At 39.9% G+C, this 26,091-nt stretch overlaps 1 protein-coding gene across 4 annotated transcripts in view; it reads right to left on the bottom strand.

The window, feature by feature from the left end:
- Nucleotides 1–26,091, bottom strand: part of LOC131036175 (protoporphyrinogen oxidase, mitochondrial) — a 335,812-nt gene that overhangs the window by 247,264 nt on the left and 62,457 nt on the right. For all 4 annotated transcript variants that reach the window (XM_057967998.2, XM_057968001.2, XM_057967999.2 and 1 more), the window contains 2 exons: nt 2,272–2,407; nt 1,878–1,943 (listed from right to left, as the gene is read on the bottom strand). In XM_057967998.2, the coding sequence (XP_057823981.1) occupies nt 1,878–1,943; nt 2,272–2,407 (202 nt within the window). The remainder of the gene's footprint in view (nt 1–1,877; nt 1,944–2,271; nt 2,408–26,091) is intronic.

Here is a 26,091-nt window from a genome sequence, read left to right as displayed (position 1 = left end):
ACACATGAACAACTTTGCACATGAATTTTCACCCTTGGTCCAACACTTTGTCAAGTTCTTGATTATGAGACTGGGTACTAGTGCACAATCTACCTCAGTAGCATAAGTTTATACATGAAATGAGGGGGTTTACTCTAGACTTAGACAAATTTTCACACCACTTCCCCACCAAGGTCTTACATAATGTGGTTTTGTAATTCATGACCTCAAGGTGATGTGCTTGCAGTTCCTGACAGAACTACAAGCAAATTTACCACTCCTTACTCAATCATCAACTCCTAATGACATCTTGCATCCCTAGCAACTTGACAACTTACCTCAATCCTGAACTGAACAAAACATACCTCCTCTCACAAGAAAAGGTTAACAACTATGATTACTGCCAAGCTTGAAGACGACCTAAGTAAGCCACCTATGTTAAGCAAAAAGTGGGGGTCCCCATTTGCAATGGGGTGATGTGTGAGACGTCACAACAGGTTGTTCAATAGTTCATTTCCACATGACAATGGAAATTCAAAAAATAAATAACGAAAACTAATGATTTATGAATGAGGGGTGATCATAATATTGAAGGTATGTTGTTTATGGTTATGAAAGCATGATATCATAAACTAATTCTCAGGACAATTCATATATTGTGCCTTGTCTTCTCAGCAGGCATAGATTTACTTAGGTCCTATATGTAGGTGCAGAGATGGAGTTCTGCTTATGTGTTCGTGATTTCTAGTTGTGAGATAGACTTAGCTCTACATGTTTGTTTACTGTATTTAAAAACTCTTGTTTTATATATTGATAATGATTCTCAAAAGCCCTCTTGATCAAATATTTTCTCTTTTTCTAATTTATAGAATAATTTGAAGCTCTCCTTAGGAGAACAACTTTTTCAAACCTAAGTATGTTTGAAGATATAGTGCAGTGTTCCTAACTCAGACCTGGCACAGACTCGGCGAGCTGAGTCTTTGGCTCACAGCCTCAGACTGAGCACAAACTTGGTAATTTTCCAAAAACATGATACATAGATATATTACAAAAAAAATTATATATCAAAAACTCATCCTGGACTCACCCCACACAGCCACAGTCGCCAAATCTGGTAAAATGAGCCAACAAGGCTTGTTTGGACCTGCTCGGACTCATACTCAGAGGCCTCAACAAGTTCTACAATTATGTTATAGTGTTGAAGGATGACATTTAAAATCTAAGTTTGCTGATTCTTTTCAAAAATGTTTGTACTGGCAGGCTCTTGGCATATTGTAGAGGTGATTCTTCCAATAGGTTGAAACTTGATTCTTTTAAATTGACAATTTAAAATTGTTTCTCTCCTATAACTATGGTTTATTTTCCTCAATTAGTGTATCTAGGTTGAAAATTTGTAATTAAAAGTTTACAAGTCCCTTGTAGTATATGACAAGTTTTAAATTCTGTCTCCTACATTATGGTTGTGTTTTCCTCTATTAGTGTATCTAAGTTGGAAAGGCCTAATGAAAAGGTTGTGTTAATTATCTGATTAAGATATCTACATTCAGCTCTATCATTACCTATTATTGTATTTGCATAATATATTATTATTGTCAGCATTAGTAGGCAGATATAACACATATTCAATAAGGCCTCAATTATCTATACGAATACCATTCAATGATCTTTCTGAAAACCGTTCTAGTACATCAAAAGTGAGAAGAGCTTGAGGCAAACAATATACAGAACAAGGTATTTTGAAAACCAACTTAAGAATGGAAATAGCTGCTATTATCTAGAAAAATGACATATAGAAAATGCTCAAGACCATACAAACTGTTATTGTCCACCAAATTGACTTCAGGAGAGAAATGGCTATTCATTGTATTAAACAATAAAGAAATTGTTCGAGACATTACAAATTGTTGTTGTCCACGAATTCCAAGTTCATCTATCAACTGCTTGACTTCCGGTTCACTCTCAGTCTGCATTTGCAAATTGAAAATTCATCAAGGAAGAGAATGTAACTGTCAGAAAAAGCCAAAATGTATGCCATTTGTCATAAATATGTACCTTTTGATCCAAATCAATGTATGTAACCACTTAATGTCATCATATGAATGATTTATCACAAAATACTTAATTGAATGAACAATGAAACACAGATATAGAACTTAGAAGCAAAGAAGTGATCCCTACAAAATTTATTCCAAAAACTATGCCATAGAATATAGATTGATAACTGCTATTATAAATATAAAATTGATTGATTTCTTATGCAATACAACTAAAAAAATCAATCAGTTTACTTACCATCGTGTTAGCCCCCTTCTCCCATATGAGGCCATCTTGTGAAATGCTCGTTATTTTACCTCCAATTCTTTCATCAGCTTCGAAGACCGTAACTGCCACACCTTGACACTTAAGTTTATATGCTGCAGCAAGCCCACTTCATAACATTTCAAGAATCAGAATCAAGATATGGCACTGCTCCATAATAGTAGTTATCATTTGAATCTTCCCTGAAAGTAAGGTCCTATGAAAGAACATGGAAGACCACAAAATCAAAGAAATACCTCATCAAATAAAAAGGAGATCCCATTACAATTGCAACTTATAGACTATGAATAAGAGTTACAAAACTCACTTGTTTCGAATCCCACATTTGGCAGCCCTGAACAAGACCTGCCCACCAAGAAAAAAACTTGGCAAGCCTCTGACAAACTCATTTGGGATGCCTAAATTTGCAAGTCCCACTAGTAGGACTTACCCTTCACATGAATCATGTGACAGAAAATCAAAAAACGGCTGACTAAAAATTTAAAACCCTAAATAAATGCTAGCAAGGCAAAAATATATCACACAAGCAAAAACAGAAAGACATCACACAGCAAGAAAATACATAGCAAATAAAAAACAGCAGCAAACAGTGATGTGTGTTTGCAATTTAGGAAGAGACCTAAAATCCTTTTGGAAGACCACAAAGCATTTGGAGCAGCAAATTTGAAGAGTTATGCCTTTCTTTTCCTTTTTCTTTTTTTTCTATTTACAGTCACTTTACATTTTTATTTTCTCCTATTATGAAACCAAAAAATGGGTGGTTGGGGAGGGGCTTATTTTCTCTTATTCCACAATCCTTTTTTTTCCTCTATCCTTTTAATGTACAAATGTAAAAAAATTCCTTTTTCCCCCTGTAGCCTACTTGCAAATTGTCTCAATGTCTATAACAATAATAAAGGATCCTTGTTGGAAAAAAGTCGACCCAAGGACTAAGAAAAGGAAACTGGTTTGCAATTATTGCGAAACCAAACTTACTAGCGGCAATAATCGCTTAAAATTTCACTTTTTCCATACACTTACCTAAGATACTTCCTTGTCCACAAAAGCATCGTCTTAAAGTTGTGCAAGGTGCAAACTTAATAAGAGTCCCCTAAGGAAAAATGGCTTATAAAGTCGCAAAAAAAAGAGACAACGGCCATGGGCTAAGTAGACACTAGACACTTCTAGACTTCTTCTATTCCCTTCTACAATACCATAGATCAGAACTGGATTCCTGTATTGTAATACACACTTCAACAAAATTCCCAACCATCACTTGAGAGCACGGATTAGAATAGAGATAAAAATAAAATGGCAATGACTGCAATTAAATTTTTTGGGTTTTATTGTTCGAATCCATTTAATATGGCTAGTAATTGCTTTTGATTGACACTAAAAATAAGTACTACTCTAATTTAGAGTACTCATTTTTTAGTTATCATTACTGTTTAGATTTCTTATTGGAAAAATTTAATGGATATTATTGTTGTTGCTGTAGACGTAAGATAGAGAACCATGGGACCAACCTTGGGAAGCTGAGTTATACTTCATGACTCCATAGCTTTCACCAAGAAGTCCTGTGGGTGTGTGAGCAAGGCTCCATAGAGCTCCGTTTTTCACATATTGAGTTCTATCGACCCATTTTTCCCGCATACAGTTGCTAGAAAAGGTTCAAAGTCCATAGTCATGAAGAGATAAAGGACCCAATTTTAGATGAAGCAGAGGTAAATGTGAGGTCCATAATTGATATGTAACATTTGAGTCAAGCAAGAGTTGCACTGTATTTGATGATCGGACAAATAGGATAAATAGGATGTTAATGAATTTCATTATTTTTTCCTTTTAAGAATACTTTTCCTAAAATGAAAATTCTATTTCAAAGGGGGGACATTACAGTCCGCCCCACCCAAGATTGCTTGTCCTCAAGCAATGATCATGGAGTGTTCAAAATGACTTTCAATATGAAATGGTTTTTGGAAACACACATGGAATAAACATGCTGGAAACATATCAGGCATGAACCAAAAATGGAGAATACACATAAAAACACTAGCATACACATGGATATATGCATACACACAAATACTTGTATTGTTAGATTCCTTCTTATTGACTAGAATGATTCATCGATTCCTCTTTACCCTGCAGGATGGCAAGATCAAAGCTCTGATACCATTGTAATGTCCCTACTAGTTAGAGATCACTTTCCTGCAACATAGACTGTTAGAATACAACAAAATATATATTACTTATCTAATTTGCAATAAAACTTCAATTACTTAATTAAAACTAATCTCAATTCTTAGGTAATAAAAAGGATACGAATGAAGTATTGGGGTACGTCCTTAGGCGGTTGTAATGCCTGCCTTCTTGGAACCCATCATGGTTCCAAGCCTTACCAGGGAAATCAATGGATAATTCGATTCCCGTCTTGGATGTAGCATCTCACATCCAAGCCTACAAGGAAGATCATCATATATGATCAATTCCTTGCCTTGGATGATACGTCTTATCATCCAAGTCTACCAAAGAGGACCAGCAAGATCCATCTCTTCTTGGGTGAGCTTCCGACACCCAAGCCTTTAACATATATGCATATGAGTACTCAGTATATACTATGCATATGAGTACTCAGTATTATCACAATCCCTGAATTAGGGTAAGGGAATTCAATAGCCTCCATCACATAGCCAAATTATATCCAGAACAATTATAGTACAACTGAAAGGGAGGCACTTGGCATGGTGTACTCTATACAGAAATTTTGGCATTACCTCCTGGCGACACCGTTCACATTCTATGTGCACCATCAAGCCCTCATGTACTTGGTACACAAACCAACCATTCAGGGGCGAGTGAGTAGGTGGTTGTTGTTGCTTTAGGAATTCACTTTCACCATTATAGTACGGTCAATGAAGAGCCATGTGATCGTAGACTTGTTGTCAAGAATCAGGTCTAGAGAGCCAGGAGAGGGAGTGAATGAAGACTTTCTGGATGCTCACCTTTTCCAAATAGTAATACTGCCACTATGGTATGAGAGCATCGGAGAGTATCCGTTGACCTCCACATTTCCGAGGGATATGCCGCCAAGTGAGAGAAGGAAGTTGTCACTCAAAAGGAGAACTTTCTAGTTGATAAATGGGATGTTGTACAAAATGGGACCCAACCAAGTCCTACGAAGGTGTGTGATGCAAGAAGAAATTTCAGGAGTATTCAAGGAATCTCATGAGGGGTTAGCTAGAGGACACATGGGACCCGACGCCACGGCACAAAAGGTGCTATTGGCAGGATTGTGGTAGCCGACTCTACATACTAATGTCCGAGAGTGGGTGCTGAGATGTGACACTTGCAAAGGGCGGGTAAGCCATTGAAGAGGGACTTCATGCCCCTTTTTTTGTCACAGCCACAAGAATTATTTGAAATATGGGTTTTCGACTTCGTAGGGCCACTAAAGGCAAGTAGTATGCATCGGTGCCGATACATTGTCATGGAGATGAAGTATCTTACGAAATGGATGGAGGCAAGAGCTCTACCGGACAACACTACCATCAACACGACAAGGTTTTTGTACGAGCAGATTGTGACACAGTTTGACGTCCCTATACAAATCACAAGTGATTGGGGGGTGCACTTTGTAAACCATGTAATCTAGGCGATGACGACAGAGTTCAAGATATTCTATAACCTATCAAGTTTGTATTACCCCCAAGCCAACAGGTAGGCTGAATCAACAAACAAAGTCTTGGTGTCGATAATATACAAATCTTGTGGAGTAGAATAGGAAGACTAGGAGGAGAGGCTTTTGGCGCTACTCTGGGCATACCATAAGGTGACAATGGGGCATACCCAATTCCAGCTTATGTGTAGGTAGAATATATGTACCCAGCTTCCATGTGGTAGTGGAAAACCGCTTGGGGGAGGTGGAGAGCTTCAAAGAGCGACTGATAAACTTGACAAAATTGGATGAGCGATGGAGGTTGCCCAGTGTTGGAGGAAATTCTGGCATGACAAGCACCTCTGACAATGAATTTTCGGCCTATTGATGTGTTTTTTATGCACATAACAATACAGAATAAATTACCAAGATAATTTACCCTCTTGAACAAAATCACCTCAGATGCTAAGAATGAGATCAACTAAAATGATTCTTAGGTTTCTACATGTCAGGTCTTGACGAGTGGGTAAGTTCAGTGGTTAATGTGAATTGTTGTGTTTCACTTGGGGACTTACGCAAATGTTTGGATTATCATGAATGATGCGGAATAGGTGTGCTAAAAACTTAAGATTTGTCAATAAGGCTCTGGATTTACTTCTCACTAAAAAAGGGGGAAAAAGAGTAGGGTTCAAGAAATCTATTCTAAGACTAGGAATGTAGGAAATGAGGAATGAATCTAGTGGAATCAAACCAGGCAAGGTCTCACAATCAGGTATTGACACAAGCTTAGTGCAATCGTCTAAGGTATACTTAAAGATTTTTCAGGCTATCACCATCAAACGTAGACACCATCCAAGTTGATGCTTGTCAACGGACGAGTAATAGTTGAAGTTATGCTTACTTAAATTCCAGTTGACCACACAAGGCGCACTTACCAGCGGCAAGAGGCTAGTGGTATGGATTAAGGATTCCACACAAATGAATTCAACAAATCTTCCACTCAATCTAACATACATGAAAATAAATTCTAATCTAACTTGGAGGAATTGAGAACCATGAATGCAAATACAACATTTGAAGAGCAAAATCACCAACAATTAAACAATGATTAGGATTCAAATAGCTGCAGCATATACCAACAATTCTACAAAAAAATTTCTCTTACAAATGAGAGACAGAGGCATATATAGTCTCTTACAAAATGGATGGCCCAGATTGATCTAAGATCAACGGTCGAGATCATGCCAACAAAACCCTAGAATTGCCCTAATTAGGGTTACATCAAAAATGGCGCCACCAACATATGGCCCAATGAAAAGATACCTAGTCATCATATAGGGAATCTTCTAGAAGATTCCTCCCTGCATCTCTCTCTCTCCTAGCATACTCCAAAAATCTAGCCAATACTTAATCTAACTCCTCCATGGAAATGCTAGGCAAGGTATCATGCTGTAAATCAATCACGTCCAATGAATCCGAGAAAGCATTCAAAGTGTTCTCCCATTCTGGCATGAGCTTCTGCGAACTATGAACATGAATCAACAAAGAGACCAAGTCATCTATCTGACTCTTCTTTAAAGAGTCCAACTGGCAAAAATACATAAATTTCATTTTGTCTCTTAATTCGGCTAAGTGTAAACCACTAGCATCACTAACATCAACACCTAATAATTCCTCAATCGAGGCAAGGATCTTCATCTGAATGTCCTGAATTAATCCTTCCATCTCCATGCAACTCGACTGGGCGTTCTCATAAGTTGATTTCTTCACAGCTAGTGAACAATACCAGCCATGGAAATCGTACCTGTCTCCACTGTGCACAATGTTCTCCCTGACCAAGGTAGAATTAGGAATCTTCTTCAATGCCCAAAGGTGTGGAATAGTCTTGTCTTGAATAGGCCGGAATTCTTCCCAAACTCCCTCAAAATACTAGATTTTGAATATAAGCCCTGTTGTCCTATCATATGCATGAACAAACTGAGTAAGGAAATCATCTGCCTGCTTTCTTGTGCTTTCAATCCACTTTTCCACCTCTGAGTGTGTACCTCTCGCTACCTCGCAGTGTGAATGTATTCCATGGTCAACCGCAATAGGGAAAATAAGGGTGGGATCTCCAAGCCTTGTCCCTGCAATATACTCTCTGAGTCTAATATTTTCTTCTCTGTACCTTTCATTCTCCGCAACCGCTCTGTCTAACCTTGCATTGATTGCCTGGAGGTTGTCACCAATCTCCTGGAATTCCTGCTCTGTGGATGTACGACCAAGGGCGATTGAAGTGATCTGGAAATCCATAGGAGTAGCAATGTCCGCTGTCAAGACTGCAATAGGAATAGCAATCTGCGTGATTCGCATTCCTGTCTCATCTCTAGCTATGTGCGACAAAATCTCCGCTCTCTTGGGCTCCTTCCCTTTAGCACTCCTAGCTAGGTAGTCATCAATATCATCAATAGGTTGTACCTCTATCATTTGTTTTCCTTTCTCCATACTTCTCCTCAACCATTCGTAAATAGCGGCCATCTCCATAAAATCATCAAGACATATTTCTTGATCAAGTCCTTTCAGTGCCGAGATAACATCCTCATTGTCATTAGGATTATCCTTGGTCCAATCATATACCTCATTTCCCAAACTAACTTCCAAAAGGACAGTAGGGGAGTCCGGCTAATCATTATTCTCATCAGGAGGTGCAAATGTCATTGTGGCATGGAACTCCTGAATATTCTCTGGTAGTATCACTCTGTTGGAATAGTGTTGAGTCTTCTTATTCTGTTATGTTACTTCAATCACTTCGATTGATGAGACACTGGGAGGGGGTAAAGGAATGATGAGTGGAGGAATTCTTTTGTTTCTTCTTCACATCCTCAATCTTCTTCCTCTGGCCTTGACTTCTCCTAGCGTGCTCTTCCTTCTCTTGGGAGCTTGACTCTCTTCATCTGCATGAATCTTGACATCACTGACAGTCCTCTGATCATCCTCGGAAGTAGACTCTTTCGGCCTCATCTTTTCATAAGTGAAGGGAACACCCATGTCAACTAACTTATTCATCTGTATATCCACCCATAGGCAGGACAAATTCAAGACCTCTCTCATCAATATATTCAGGTCGATCTCTTCTGACTCTGACCAATTAGGCAATAGGATTGCCTTCTTCATTTCACTCTCATACTGTGGATGTGTATAATCTCTATCATCTAATACCTGATCAGGAATGAGGAAAAGTCCACACTTCCTCATGAAATCTACTGACATTCTGGACCACATTCTTCTCTTCACTGCTTGCTCGTCCATCAGGTTAGCCCAATAATCTTCTATGTCAATCTTATGAGTGAACTTTTCTCCTCTAACCCTTCCGACCTTCTTGTCTGGATCGAATCTTTCTCTCTTCTTATATGTAGCAAATCGATAGAATGCAAGCTCCTCACTCGCTGTGCTGGCAGCTATGGCGGATTGGCAAACCTCTAACGTCTTCCCAACTGAAATAGGGAATGTCATTCCTGTCCTGTGCTTCTCTCTCTGGATAACATCGAACTCTAGAAGCTGTCTCACCACTTCCAACAATATCATTTTGTCGGTTGGATACCTAGGGAGTCTGTAGGGTTCAGATTGAAACCCATGAATCCTGAGGTATGTGAAAGTGGGGAACTGTATATACCACGATCCATATTTCTCTATTAACTCTGTTGCCTCCTTGGACAGTCTTCTGTGGATTCCGCCTTGCAGCATCCGTGTGATGTACATAGGAATGCATCATTCACTCTCTTATAGTCTTCGATTCTATGCATGCTCAGCTAGGGGTAGCATTCATAACTCTTGAATTGTCCTTGCCCATTCCCGACTTCACCTTTGCATATTAATCCTCTGTATGAAACAAATCGTGCAAACAGGTACACTAGGTAAGAAGTCATGGCGAATGGCTTGGACCGCTCTACATTCCTCAGCTGAAAAATCCAGGTTGTCACTTATAATCTTGGACCAATTCACTAGTGTTCCTCTAAGACAATCCTCAATGAGGTAGAACATCCATCCATCAAATATTGCTCCCTGCGGCATCCCCATCACTCTGTTGAGTAGGAATATCAAATCACTATATTCCTCCTTAAAATCTATGCACATAAGTGTCTTGGGAGCCTTGGAATGATGAGACCTAGGCTCAATCATCCACTCTTTGTTAATTAAATTCTTGCATACACCCATCTTCTTTGTGTATCTTTCTACATAATCCTCCTTGGTCACATCCTTCATGTCTATTCCACGTGGAATTCCGAACACCTCAGCAATGGCATCCTCAACAAGGTAGGCGATGACAACGCCTTTAGGACTCTTGATCATTCTCGTGAGCAGATCGTAACATCGTGCACATTCTAGGATAAGCTCACTGCACTGTATGGACTGTGGAAATCCAGCGGCATGGAAAATGCCACTCTTCATAATATTCGCATATGCTGGGGAAGGAACCTGATCTCTGACTCCGAACATCCGACGCTGCATCTGGTCGAAGTCCAGGAAATGCATGTTTGTATCAGCGATCTCCTTCCATCTGGATGAAATCTTAAACTCTGGATAAAATCCAGTCTTCAGCAGTTCTTTCCTTTCCTTATATCCTGACTTTGACATCGCACCTGTACGAAGCTCAAAGTTAGACTTAGGAAAATATTTGTAATAAAATTCCTGACTTTCTAAAGATTTAGTTAATTTAGAGGATGGAGTCAGGAAAATAATCCATACACTTGGTAAATTTTAGCAATTAAGTTCAAAGTGTAACAACACTGAGGCATGGAAGCCTTCCATAAAATTCATTTATACCTCCTTACGCTTAGAAAATATGCAAGCTAGAATGCAAAGGAGTATACCGGATAAATGATGACTAAGGAAAGGTGTGAAAGGTTGTGTTTTCACACAATGAATGTCTGAAGACACCTTCTGCAGTCAACAATTCTGAAGACAACCTGAAAATCAGATTTTTAAAAGATGTTGTAATCTTCAAAATGTGCATAATCTTGATAAAAATCAGTTCTAATGATCAAAACAATCATTTTATGGAATGTAAGTATGGCAGGTAAAATTTAGTTTTCTGAGGACAAGTCTGAAAATCGGATACTTCAGACTTACCAGCACCTTGCAAAGTGATTTAAATCCCTGAAAATGATGAAAAATTGTTAAGGAAACAGCCCCAAGCAAATTTGCCAAAATTGGTTAGGTGGCTGGAAATGAAAGTTTCTGAGGACAACCGCCTAATAATGGAGTTTCAGACCTACAACAGCAATAAAATGCACAGAAAACTCCATAAAACACCTCCAAATGCTAAATGCCTAAGTTGGAATTGGCTAGGCAATTAAAACTTAAGTCTGAAAATTAGTGGAGGTCAAAATCTGAAGCAAACCTCAGATCTGAAGCGAATCAGCAAGCTGGAAATGATGGCAGCCGACAAGTATGCACGAAAATCATCAAAATGTGGCACCAAATCACCTCCTAAGCAAAATCGAAATTTTCCCAAGTATGGCGCCAAACTGAAATCTGAAGATTGATGTCAATGGCAGCCTTGATCTGCAGTAGCAAGGATGGCAGCAATCTGAAAAATCGCCCAAGTTGGGATTGGATACCCCAAACACAAAAATTCGCCTTCCTTAACAAAAATCGAAATTTTCAAAATTCTGAAAAATGTTGTTAATGGCAGCAATCTGCAGCAAAGAAGGTTTGAACAGCAAGCAAAAATGGTGGAGGAAAAATCGCCCAAGTCTCCAAACATGAAATTGCCAATTTTCACCAAAAAATGCTAAAGTTTGAAAAAATCGCCAAACTTAGCAAAATCGAAATTCTGAAACTGGTCTTTAATGGCAACCAAGAGGAATAGATCAGCAAGCTAGAAAAAATGGAGGAAAATAAATCCTCAATCCCACACTTCTCAAAACACCTTGCTAAAAATTCACCCAACTTGGAGAAAAATCGTTTTCATGGAGATACCTGGTAGAAATAATAATAAAATAATGCTAAGTCACCTCACATATACTTGCTTTCACCTCTCACTTTCACCACACAAGCAATGTGGGATAAAACACTTGTATAAATACTTGCTTAGTGAAAACCTAACTTGTTCTAGAAGGTTCGAACATTAAATAATTATTAAATTTTGCTTTTAAATTTTAAATTATCATCAATAATTATTTAAAAGCAATTAAAAATGGGGCTTACTTATTAAAATATTGCAAATTAAATCAAAAATAAGCCTCCAAAGGAAAATCGATATAGGTTGGGATTGAAAAATCCCTTCAAAACTCATTAAAATATCAAAATTCACCCCATAAGGGAAATTCGGCCCATGCTTGGACAAAAATCCATGCATAACTTCATCAAAATGCACACAAAAAACCTCCTAGGGGAAAATCGATATGAACTTGGACGAAAATCCAGACAAAAATGCACTATATTTGCAAAAAATCACCCCCCGGGTGAAATTCGATATTACTCTGGACAAAAATCCACACTCAAAACTCACTTAACTTGAAAAAAAACCTCCCTGGTGGAATTTCGACCTCAGTCTAGATGAAAATCCGGACTCAAAACTCTTCAAAATGTATTCCCAATGGAAAATCGATCCGTGTCTGGATGAAAATCCGGACAAAAATCCTTACAAATGCTCTCAGGGGAAATTTGACCTCTGTCTGGATGGAAATCCAGACAAAAATCCTCACTTAGTTGTCACAAAAATCCTGGTGGAAAATCGACCCAGGCATGGAATTATCCTTAACATTGTCCGCACTCCAGTCCGCACTCTCGGTGGAAAATCAATGGCAGTCTGGATAAATCCTGACACTTAGCCAAATTTTAACACTTCCAGGGGAAATTCGACCCAGGTATGGATAAACAGTGGGGGAAAATAGTAGCCAGTATGGATTTCAGGGGAAACCCATGTGTAGTATGGATTTTGAGTGGGGGAATGGGTTGGGCAATCTGAAATGTGAGGGGAAAAGCACCTCTAGCATGGAATTTGACCTTTTAACCCTTGGAATAAGGATTTCCCTTAGGATTTTATCATTTTAACCACTCAAAATCACTTAGAGACTTTAAATTTACACTGGACTTAGGCTAATTTTCCAAAAATATGAGCGAAATGCTAGGAAAATATTGGAATAAAGTGCGAAACCAACTTAAATAATACCTTAGGAGCGAGAAAACAACTCCAAAAGATCTGTGAATATCTTGGCACTTTAAAATCACTGATGTGCGTGTTTAAAAACACGTTAACGCTCAAATAGGTCTACACTTAGACAAAACTTAGGATCATTAAAATATCAACTTTTGCAACTTGATCCTGTAACTTCAAAAACCCTAGACGGCACTAGGCATGATCAAAACTCCGAGACTCGGGCACGGGAAACGCAAAATTGCCCACTACGCAGCCAAAACCCTAACCTAACAACGCAGAAAGCTGGCAAAGAGGGGTCCCCATTAGCAATGGGGCGATGTGTGAAAAGGTCACAACACGGCCAGGGCAGTTGGTCCTCAAGTATAATGGTCGTAACTAATTGAAGCTTGGGATATTTGAAATCCATTGGTTGGGACCCTATAAAGTAAGACTCGTTGGCTAGAATGGCTCAACAAAGCTGTCAACCTTGGACGATAATCCAATAAAAGACCCTGTGAACGGATCGAAGTTGAAGATATATAAGCAAAGAGAGAATCCTGTGATTGGAATCAAAATGTTGGGCTATGCACCCCATGACGACTAGACAATCAGGAGGAATGAGGTGCTTGAAGAAGGCCCAGTGGTTCAGGAGCAATCTTATCGACCAGAGGAAAATTGGACTGATCCAATAACCTTTCTGCATGAAAGGTTGGCGCCGAAGCACGTTGAGGGTATTGTAGTACCATGCATTCACAAACATCTCACAAATGCATATTTCGTTACCTCAACCTTGTGGGTTTGGTATGGCGGGTGTTGGATGTGGAAGGCTCCGTATGAGGGGACCGCCAAGGGTACGTGGCATACAAGATTGATCAAGAGGCTGAGGCACGACGAAAGGAAGAAGAGGAGCCACTTGATCTGGAACAGGAAACGGTAAAACCATAGGCCCATGTTTGAAGATGATCATAAAAGCTGACAATATGTTCATCGCCAAGAATTGATTAGGTGGTGTGTAGCGAAGGGGAAGAAGCCCCCACCCCTATCGGTCTCGAACTCACTTTGGAGGGTGATACCTAATCCAACAGAACCTACGAAGGTTGCTGGAGAAGAAGTGGCGTGGTACTAGCAGTACAGAGGCCGATATGTGGATGGAAGACACAAGAGGATAGGGCCAGCATTACTCGACAAAATTTTTGACTTGGAATACCTTGGAACCTATTGCAAGAATGAGTGTTGCAAAAAGCCTCCTGGGACATGCTAGTGCAGGTACTCATTCAAGGTATAGATGAGACCACAAGAAGAAACTCTTGGAACAAAACAGGATATGGAGGCTAACAATAATACAAAAGGGTCAAACAAAAAGCAAAGGCGGGAAGGAAGCAAGTTGGCAAATCCGAGAAGGGCGACAAAACGACCTGCAAGAAAAATTAAGTTGCACAAATTGAAAAAAACAGCTACAAGGATAGAAGTGGCGGTACAAACAAAATGTTGTAATATTTGTCATTGATCCCAAAGGCTTGTCGAGTGTGCTAAGTTGCTATTTGTGAATTTTGGTTGAGCTGCCTGTGTGCCTGGCCAGTTGAGCTACCTATGTGCTTGTTTGAGCAGCTTCAGTTGCTTGGTTGCCTTCTTGAGGTGCTTGTATGCTTGTTGGAGCCACTCGGTTGCTTGTCAACTTCAGCTACTTGGTTGCTTACTTGTCTTTGTCAGCTGCTAGTCAGCCTATGTGCCACGTGATAAATGGATGGTCTCAACAATATGCTGCATGTTTGGTGATTTATCCTTATGTTAAAACTCTTTATTCACCCATTCTATTTTGGGCGGTTGTGGTAACTTTTTGCGTATGTTGAGGTTTGAGTGTGTTGCTTCATATCAATCATAATGTTCATCTATTCTAGGTAGTTAGTTGTTTTGTGTGGTGTTGAGTGTCACAATCACTTTTAAGAGGCCTCGTAAGAAATTAAGTTTTCCACTTTATTTCTGGCAAGCCATGGAGGCTATTTATGTATTTGAAAGACCTGTGTTTTTTTTAAAAACAACTATGGCTGGGCATAAAAACTTATTTATTTTCCTGACAGTGTTCGTGGAAAACGTTTTTTTTTTAGGTTGTGGCAAACGTTTTAGCAGGTTCGTTCTTAATGGAAGTCATTTTTACTGTGTCGGCAGGTGCAGCATATAAGATTTTTGTGGTGTCTGTAAAGAAATATACTGGCAGCTATCGTGGAATTAAACATTATTTTTGGTGGAGTCGTGGTGTTCATTTTTTTTAAAAAGCCCATGTTTAAGCTAAAGGGGTGTCATGCCAATCAGGTGGAATCAACTTTATTAAGACCGAGGTGTGTTGGGCGTGTTTGGTGCTTCAACTCCTAGTATGCGGTTTTTTTGGAGATATAGTGCTCCTATTTGAAACGGATTGTAAGGAAGTTTTTTTTTTTTTAAGATTTAATGTTTTAGCTGTGGTGTGATATTGACTCTGACCTGTCGTTAATGTTTTTCTGGAACACTCATGCTGAAAGAATTGTGATTGTATTTTTAAAAAAGACGGAACAGGCCTAGTGGATTGTTTCTTTTCTTTTCCAAATATCCTTGAGGTGACTATAGACTTCACAGAGAGGTAAACATGGTCAGAAAAAGTTGGTCCTTTGCGAATCATATCTATGTTTGATGGTTATCGTGGCCCCTTTTCGGATGGTAAGGTCTTTTTATTATTGATGTGTGAAATCAAAAGTGTGGTGATATACATCGGGTGCAGATAAATGTAAAAGTTTTTAAAATTAATTAAAAACCGGATCAGGTATCTATGTGAGTTTTGCATGAAACATAGCATGCAGAGGGGTGTCATACATATGACTTACAAGAAGCTGGATTTGCAGTTGAAATAAAGGTTTGAATTTTTGCTAGGAGAGTCTTATGGAATCTAATGATGATCAGATTAGTGAAGTGGAGAAAAGAAGAGAAAAACTTCAACAATGATCTTGAGGTTGGTGTCTTGGTTGATTGTAATGTCCCTACTAGCTAGAGATCATTATCCTGCAAAACAAATTGTTAGAACATAACAAACATATATATATACATATATGAGTAATCTAAATTGCAATCTAACTTCAATGCTCAATTAACATAATCATAATTTTTATCTAATAAAAAGGATACGAATGCCATACAAAGTATATCCTTAGGCGGCCGTGAAGCTCGCCCTCTTGGAACCCCTTGGTTCCAAGCCCTCCAGGAAATCGAAGATGAGTTCGAATCCTATCTTGGGTGTAACCTCTTACACCCAAGCCCTCCAAGGAAGACCCTTGTCTATTCCTTGCCTTGGGTGATGCCTTCATCATCCAAGTCCTCAGAGGGGATCGGCCCGACCTTTGAGTCCTGTCTTAGGTATAACCTCTTATACCCAAGCCAGCCAAGGGAGACCCTTGCCTTTCCTTGTCTTGGGTGATGCCTCCATCATCCAAGTCCTCAAAGGGGATCGGCCCGACCTTTGAGTCCTGTCCAGCCAAGGGAGACCCTTGCCTTTCCTTGTCTTGGGTGATGCCTCCATCATCCAAGTCCTCAAAGGGGGTCTCCCTTGGCTTTCCTTGTCTTGGGTGATGCCTCCATCATCCAAGTCCTCAAAGGGGATTGACCAGATCCTTCCCTTCTTGGTTGAACTTAATCAACCAAGCCATATATATATGCATATAGATATTCAGTATATACTGTCCTAGGAATTATCATAATCCCCCCTTAGACTAAGAGAGTTTCCTCCCTATAGCCTCCCTCATGTGATTTCATTCATAATACATTCCTTTGCATTTTCATTTACTATTTCCTATTTCATAATCCACATGTACATAGTCTTGTATTCATTACCTATATTCATAAAATGTTCATTAACCATTACTCATATGTATTCCTTAACATACATTCCTATTATTCCTGATATGTATTCTTCCTATCATTCTTTACTAATTACGAATCATTCATTATATATGCTTACAGCAAGTTCTTCATTCCTATATATATATATATATAATGTCGCTATCTATCTTTATGTGTTTGTATTTATTAATGTATATATATTAATTATTCCTATTAATATATATACTAATCCATTGCCTATCTTTATATCTTTATATTCATTAATACATACTATTCCTATTAATGACCGAAACCATTAATACAAACTATTCCTATTTATTAATATATTAATGCAAAAACCATTAATTATACCAAATCCCTTACCTATATTTAATGACCAATGAATTAATTAATACATATATTTATATGCACTAGACCTCAATTAACACCCCTTATTAATTAACGTTACACATTACCCTTTGAGTATTACCCATTAACTAGTAGCAATGATGTTACATGTTAACTGCTGTCCACCCATTAACTAATATGATTATTTAATACCAGCAACCATCTATTACTTACCTTGCCTCTCCGTAGAAGACCTTCCTTTCTTTTTCTTTCCCCTAGTTGATTTGTCCTATCTTTTTATATCTTTTCCTCCCCCTCGAAGGGGCATAGCCTTTGGGATTATAAATCTCTTCCCAAATAGGACATGTCTTATGTTCGTTAATTACTAATCACACCCCTTACTTGCTATTATGACTATCGATGCAGCCTTTGGTAATTAATCTATACTTGCCGCTAATTGTATCTCCTTTATTTAACATTGGATATCGCATCATTCCGTAAAATATTGGTTTATTACTTTACCTAATGATATCGATATGTTTTGTCTAACAGTACTGATGTTTGATTATTGTCTTGATAGTTGTTATCAGAAGTTCAACCAATCACACCCTTATTTATTATTGCAACCACCCAATAATATACGCCAATTATTTTAGACGCCGATCTTGTATTATCAACTAATCAATGTTAACTCGTCTCTTACTTCCCTTATCGATTACTACTGGTCTCTTAACACTTTGGGACTGTAGATGAATCACTCTACATAACTTAGTCTTAGACTGTACGTTTGGTTGGGTCAACATATCCTTGCAGTCAATAAAGAAATATCTATCTCCTTTCGATAAATATAATCTCTGCTCATGTTGCTACTACTTACTAGTCGTCGCTTGGCCCAATCAATGAAATTCATCATTACTATTACAAATCGCTGCTTGATAACTTGTGGAATGCCCCCTATATTGGAGTCGGCGATATTGTCTTGCAGTCCGCAGTAGTAACGATAAAGAATCAAATCAATAAAACCATTCCAAGTAAGAATACAATCTTCCTGCACAGTATGAATTGCACATATCCTTTCAATGAATTGGATTTAATCCATATCTTATGGTTTTTCTAAGCCTCCTGTCTATTTATCTTTATCAAATTTTTTTTTTTTATCGTACTCTCATATTTCCTTATTACACGGTGCCTTTAAGTAGTTTATGTGATTATCATTATCGGGTTACTTCTTATTATTAGACTCTTGAGATGGATAATTTATATAAAGCTATGGCTTATAATTTATAATATTTAAATTATGTTTATAATATAATATTAATTTATTTTTATTCAAGGATATTATTAGTAATAAATATTAATTAAATAATATGTAATAAATAAATAAATAATTTTCAAATAATAATTTGTTGGTAATTATAGTAATTATTAATAATAATTACTTCATTGGGGACATATATAACGATCAAGGAGGCGACATGACATTGGTTGGTTGGTTGATCTTCATCTTGAAGGGTTAGTAATCAGATAGTTGGTGCTCTCAATCAGTTGTTTGCTTCTTTGTAATCTGGGTTGGTGCCCAAGTTAAGTTAATAAAAGCTCTTGATGTCATGGTTTTTTACCCGAAAGGGTTTTCCACAAGAAATATTGTCTTTGTTTTGCTAATTGTTTTTCTTTATGCTTCATTTGGTTTAATTCTAAAATGTGTTCTAAAACTCTCAAACACTGATTCACCCCTCCCCCTCTCAGTATTTGTTGTGTGCTTCACACAAAAGCACGTGGAAAAAGCACCCGAATGGAATTAAAAGATGAAAGTTACCGGAGAATGTTGAGGTACGAAAAATCACATTTAAATACTTCGGCGGGGGTAAAGTTTGGAAAAAATATTTTCTAAGAAAAATATTAAAGTTAGAAAAAGTAAAGGTAGTTGTAAACATTAAAAGGATGGGGTTAGATTTCATTAAGAAATTAAAACAAATGAAGGAAATAATAAAGTTGAGGAAGGAAAAATTAAATTAAATTAAAATGTAAAGCATTTTATAAAAAATTGATGCATTATGTACTCCTAACCCTAACCCGGGCATCCAAGGGTTATAAAACCTCACAAAATGGCCATTTAGCCCCAAAACACAGGAAGGAAGAAAGGGAACTTGAAACGAGGTGGCAAGCAGCAGATTCACAAAGAGTCAGGAAGAGTACGGATTGGTTCTGTACAGAGTTGGTTTCGAAAGAACTGCACACCGTACGGATACAATACTACGTTGCATAGAAGACATATCGCACGACGTACGCGTTCAAAGATTGAAGGCGGAGGAGATTATATCGTAAGTCGTACGGATTTAGAGATCTCAGAAATTAAAAATGGAGGAGTCTACACCATACGTCGTATTGATTCAGAGATTGTAGACAGAATAGTGCATACATGCGAAGAGCACACCATACGTCGTACGGAGGGTGTACAGAGGAGAGCCTGGCTACACCATATGGATAGGGTGCACAAAGGAGACTAATCGTACAAACAAGTCGTACACATAGGTGGCCACCATACAGACGAAATTGTGTAAAGTAAACACAGGGAGTTGAAGAATCTATCAAGGGTCATACGAAAGGAGATAAGGAACCCGTACAAAGTAATTCTAGAAGAAATCCATACGAAGAACTTGTGGGAAAATCTGTACAAGAGAAGAATTCCGTACAAAGGAATTGTGGAAGAAATTTGTACAAAGAACTTGTGGAAGAATCTGCACGGGAGAGGAAAACCGTACGAAGGAGTTGTGGAAAAATCTATAAAGGAGAAGGCACAACAATACAATAGAAGACAACAAGAACCGTATGGAGAGGAGACAAAGCCAGACATCAAAAAGAAACAAGTTAAGCTGTATAGTGAAGAAGAATCACAATCGTACCAAAGAAGTTCGCCAAGACTGGAGATGTTGAACCTGTACTACCCGAAATTCAAAATGGTGAGAAGTGTGGGCAATCCGAGTCTGGCCAAGAGAGGAGACCGTTACAATAATGGTCATAACTATTAGCACTCGATATATAAAGGACAGAAGGCTTTCAATTCAAACATTTCCAACATGGCCAGCAGTAGTAAGACTACAAAGAATCGGCCATGGGTGCAGAAGGATGAGCACGTGATGGTAGAGAGTTTGACATTTGAGAGCATCACTGCATACACTGTTGAACATGGTGGCAGGAAGCCCTTGAGGACCACCCGTTGAGATCCTTTATGCACAAAGCCGAAGTGGACAAGGCCATTCAAATGCTTGTCTTCAACCTAAGGGAGTTCAAACCTATGCTGTGAATGATGGTGGTGGGATATGACTGAAACTCTAATAGGTCGGTGATCAAGTTTCAAGGAAACAGAATCACCATTTCTTATGAGTTGGGGGAGTTTGCCAAAGTATTTGGCATCCCAGCCAAAGGAGTGAAGGTAGCAAAACTGGTTGGAAAGATGAAGAAAGAGGAAAAGTGCAAATTGCTATAGTTAGTGTGTTGGAGTGACCTCACAAATGAGCAATGGAAGGGGTTGTGGAGCAACACAAACAACCGAGGTGTGAAGAAAAGCTACATTGCCATAGCCGAGTGGGGGTGCCTTCTGGACCTCATCAAAAGTAGGATGATGGGTGCAAGTAGAACTTCAGACATTGTGATATGGATGATCTGCTTGATGAATGGCATTACAGTGTGCAGTCTATGACTGGGTGTCTGTGCTTTCAAAGAGGATTAAGGAATTTCGGACTCTGGAGCATAAGACCTTTTACATGGGCCACCATGCCATCGAACTGTTTCTAGATGTCGTGTGTATGCAAGTACCTTCGGATGGTTGGGGACGGTTCCAACCCCCTAATAGAGTAGAACCCAATAAACATCCCATGTTCTATTGGATGCATATGGATAATGTTGTCATTTTATGACACCCTTGGTCCATCAATGAGAACCGATCAGAGATATGTTCCATGGACCAGTGCAACCCCAGTTGATCAAGGAGAGAAGAATCATGAAGTGTGAAGTGTTGCCTTGTCCAGAGGAAGTTCCTCCCTTGGCCTTTTCTTCTTCCTCGGAACTCCGAAACCCCGACGTTCTGAAGTTCTTTTCTCTTTGCCCTCTCTTTTCCCTTCTCCGGAACCCCGAGGTTCCGAAGTTCTTTCCATAGCTTAGCCCCTACTCTCTTTAGCCTTTCTCTCTTTTCCCCCGAAACTCCGGAACCCTGAGGTTCCCAAGTTCCTAGCCTTCCTTTCCTTCGCCTCTTCTCTTAAGCTTCTCTTTCCCCGAAACTCCGGAACCCCGAGGTTCCAAAGTTCCCCTTCTCTCTTTAGCCCTTTCCCTCTCTATCCCGGAACTCTAGAACCCCGAGATTCCGAAGTTCCTTTGAGCAGTTCCCCGGAACTCCGGAACCCCGAGGTTCCGAAGTTCCTTCCCCTTTTGCCGAGCTTCCGAAGTCTCCAAGCTTCCTTCCGACTGGCGACACTTCCGGATGGCGTGATCGACACTCAAGGCCTTAAATGCTCCAACAATTTTGGTGACTTGTGCACTTTCTTTTGTGGAGCCACAAGGGTGCATTAAGTGTTATTGGCAGGATTTCCATCAAGGGAGGTACGGGGCCATGCTTGGAGACTTATGTCAAGTCTGACTTTGGAAGGTTTGTCAATCCAACTTCTTAGGATTGACCTTTGTGGGTATGGCTAGGTTGCTTGCATGTACAAGTCAAGTGCATGCACTTCCCTGCGCTTCCAGACTGACATGCAGGGGTCATGATCACCCTTGTAACCATTTTCTATATAAAGGTTGTTAAGCCTCATTGTAAAGGGTTCTCTCCCTGCTGCATTGAGCTTTCCTATGCTCTTTCTCTTCTCTTGAAGACTTGTAGTTATTTTTGCATTTCTGCAACTGTAAGATTGGCTTTTGGCCATATGATTAATTAAAAATCACCATTCTTGCCTCCTAATCTATGTATGTTGTGCATGCTTTTCTTACCTTCATCATAAGTGTATGTCTTGTGGCTTTTCTCTCCATATATGTTGTGTTAACTTGTTTTCTAAGTGTGACTTGTGGGAATCCTTCTCCCCTCTTGACACTTACCAAACTCTAACCTCCATACATGCGTTTGGGTCACTTATGCAATTGAAGTTGTGCATCTCTTGGGTTAATTAGTTGGTTCCTTGTGCCATTTCGGTAGGGAGAGAAACAATCTTTTCTTGGTGCATCACCTCCTCTTATTTCAAGCAATTCTCTCTTCCCTTTACCTCTGCAAGTTGTTAGGATAGGCTTAGGAGTTAGTTTTAAAGTGTTGAGTTGGTTCAACACCTGCACCTATTTGAAGAATGAAGTCGACCTTCTCCGAAGATTCAACCCCTTGCGCAAGGTTGCACACTTTAGGGTTGTTTCCATGTTTCACAAGGTTGCTGAGTTGATAGCTTGGCAAGGGTGCAAGCTTTTGTGATAACAGTTTTTGGTACGCCCGGTGAGACCTCATTCAATTCACATGCTAAGGATTCAGTGTTGTTCCTGGCATCTCAGCCTTTAGAGGCAGACATCTTCAAGCACTTGGCGACTCTGCTCAAGGACCAATTCTTGTTCACATGAAGTTCATAACTCTGGGACCCTGGAACCCCCAAGTTCCTAAATCATCGTAACTCTGCTTAACTTGGAAGTCCGGAAACCCCCGATTCCGAGGTCAGTAAAACCACTTCACTTTGTAAGTCCGGAACCCCCAGGTTCCGAACTCCCGAACTTCCTCACTCCGGACATCCGAGCTCCCGAGATGCCGCAGTGTTCATACTCCGTAGCTCCGGATCTCCAAACTTCCAAGCTCAGTTGCGAATTTCATGCCCAGAATTCATACAAGGGCGTCTTCTAGAGGCAGTTTCCAATTCGTAGAGCTCCCAAATGCAGGTTCTAGAAGGCGGAGAGGTAGACCTTCATTGTCACCAGTCAAGGGTGTCGAGGTTGTAAATACTCTATCTCCCAGGTCTCGTTCTACTCCTCCATTTAAAAGACCATTACTATCAAGGGCTCCCACCACTCATATCAATAGACTATTGTTTCACATGGCAAGAAATCAGGTTTTTGTTACCTTCAATGGAGGGAGTCCCCTTATTTTGACTCAATGGAGTGACATACCAGTGGCTACGTTGAAGAGTATACCATACTTCACTTGTGAAACAACTACTACCCCCATTGAGCACATTCAAGACATTGCAAACATCTGCTCCGTCCATAATATCACTCAGGATGATGTTGCTGTCAGACTCTTAGCCACATCTTTGAAAGGCAAAGCTTTGCAGTGGTATAGAGGGTTGCCATCTAGCTCCATTCACAATTGGGACAAATTGGGAGAGAGGTTATGCAACCATTTCGAAGACAAAAGTGATCACCTATCACTTGTGGAGCAGTTGACTACAATCAAGAGGGCACCCCACGAGTTCATGGGAGATTTCATAAGACATGGAATAGAATTCCTGCTCTAGTGAAACCATCTCCAAATCATGCCTTCTTGTACTATCTTAGAGCTCTCAACAGCGATATAGTTGTCATGATCCAATCAATGGGTGGAGCCTCTCTACCGGGTGCATACAACGTAGCCATAAGAGCAGAAAATTGTTTGATTCGGACTGGGAAGATAGCTCCAAGGCCCCCAATGCCTCTCTTCCCACAAGCTCCCACTCAACAACCCACCTTGGCCCCTATCCCCATGGCTTCCACAGGACAATCATCCACGCCATCTACATCCTCCAATGAGCTCCATCAGGTCAAGGCTCTATTACAAAACTTTGGCAATGAATTGGTGGCACTAAAGAGGCAACAAACTCAGTATAGCAGACCTTACCAAGCACAAGGTCAGAATTATCAGCAAAACAGGCCACCTTTTCAAGGTGAAAACCAATGGAGCAATGTCAGGCCTTTGAATAGTGTGAACCCCACAACCGCAAGCAACTCAAAGGCAATAGTTCCAATGCAAAATAACCTCGCCCAAGAGCAAGATTGGTGTCAACCATGTAATCAGCCACACAACCAAGGTGTATGCCAAAATGGAGGGTTTGTCCAAACCTTAGTGGTGCAGGATGAGCCAACCACTTCTAGCCAGCAATATGACCCAAATCAACCTAGTGTTGGCACTCAAGCTTACTTACAAGGGGATTCTACCTTTATCAATTGGCAGGAGGCAAAATTTTGTGGTTTGAACCAAACAAATGGTGAGTCCATGCTGCAGTATGCAAGGTCAAAGAAGAGAGCCATGGAGGTTGCCTCACCTTCAACATCAACCCAAGCTCCAACACCCAATGTAGCCGTCTATGATACAAGCCAAAGTACCATGCAAGAGAACAAGAGGCAGGAAGAGGCCCAAGTCGTCCAAAGAACAAAGGCAGACCTTGTAACTTCAAAGGGGTCTCTAAAGTCAGCTGGTGTGCCTTTCAACATAGTTGATCAGATGAAGAAGGCCAACCTCAACGTCACTATGTGGGAGGCCCTTCCAATCCCATCTCACCAGTCTTGTGCAGTGAGGCAGCAGTCAACGGAAAGGCAGTCTCCACCAATTTTGTGCATCCCAAGGAGGAGGAAGATTCAAGCAAGATCAGCAAGCCTCCCCCCTTCTATCTCTCCTTAATCATAGGAGATAACTTGGTTCACAACTGCATGATAGATTCAGGAGCTAGTAGCTCAATCATGCCTAAGAAAGTAGCTAATCTTCTTGGCATAGAATACAAACCTGTGACCAAAGGGGTGGTCCAATTAGATGGCACTTCTATTAAGACAGTAGGGGTGGTAAAAAAATTGAAGTTAACCTTGCATGCATGCCCTGGTTGCACTGTCTTGCAAGACGTATTGTTCATCGACCTACCTGCCTTCTTTGCCATCTGCCTCTCTAGAGACTTCATAGCCAAGATAGGTGGGTACCTATCTTCTGACTGGTCCCATATGCTATTTCGAACAAGGTATGGTACCAAGGTCACCATAAGGGCAGAGCCCATTGCCCAAAACCACATTGAGCCCTACACCCCCAGCCCTATAAACATGAATTGCACTTTGCATGAAGAGGGGGAGGAGTGTGTTGTTCGTGAGCTTGCTACTCTTTTGCAAGAGGTCCTTGATTGCTTGTTGGACGAATGGGCCAATGCTTTTCAGTTTGATCCATTAGCTGAGACTGAAGAGATTGGGCTTGGCACCTATTGTATCCATGAAGAGGATACTCCTATTCCTAACCTCATCAAGACACAAGGAGACTCAGAGGGGTTATGGAACATGTTTTTTGATGGTTCAAGAAACAAGAATGGTGCAGGTGTCGGGGTAATGCTCGTTTCTCCTGAGCAAGAGAAATATTTCTTCTCCTTTAGGCTTCAATTTGGTTGCACTAACAATGTCGTTGAGTATGAAGCCTTGATCCAAGGTCTCCAACTTGCACAAAGCAAAAAGATCAGATCTTTGCAAGTATTTGGAGATAGTGAGTTGGTTGTTAACCACATCCGAGCCCAAAGTATAGAAAAGCACAACCTGCTCAAATGATACAAACACAGGGTTTGGGATTTGATTGAAAGATTTGAGGCCCTCAATATCCAGAGCATTCCTAGGGGTCAGAACAAGCATGTTGATAGGCTTGCAGCGGTTGGTGCTCAGTTCGGCATACCAGCGCATGTTGCAAGAGAGAAGGAGCAACACATCAGACTTGTTGTGAGGCCTGTTGTCCCGGACAATCATGTGAATTGGCAAGTGTTTGAAAGCGATCAGCAGATCGTCAACTTCTTGCAAAACGAAGCAAAATTTTATGCTAAAAATCAGTCTAAGATGCAAGACCAGTATGGAGATCAAATCATGCAGCTCAACTCCAACAAACTGCCTAAAGGTC

The sequence above is a fragment of the Cryptomeria japonica genome, chromosome 4 (assembly GCF_030272615.1).
Source record: "Cryptomeria japonica chromosome 4, Sugi_1.0, whole genome shotgun sequence".
In the NCBI taxonomy this organism is placed as follows: domain Eukaryota; kingdom Viridiplantae; phylum Streptophyta; class Pinopsida; order Cupressales; family Cupressaceae; genus Cryptomeria; species Cryptomeria japonica.
This window is presented reverse-complemented; position numbering and strand designations above follow the sequence as displayed.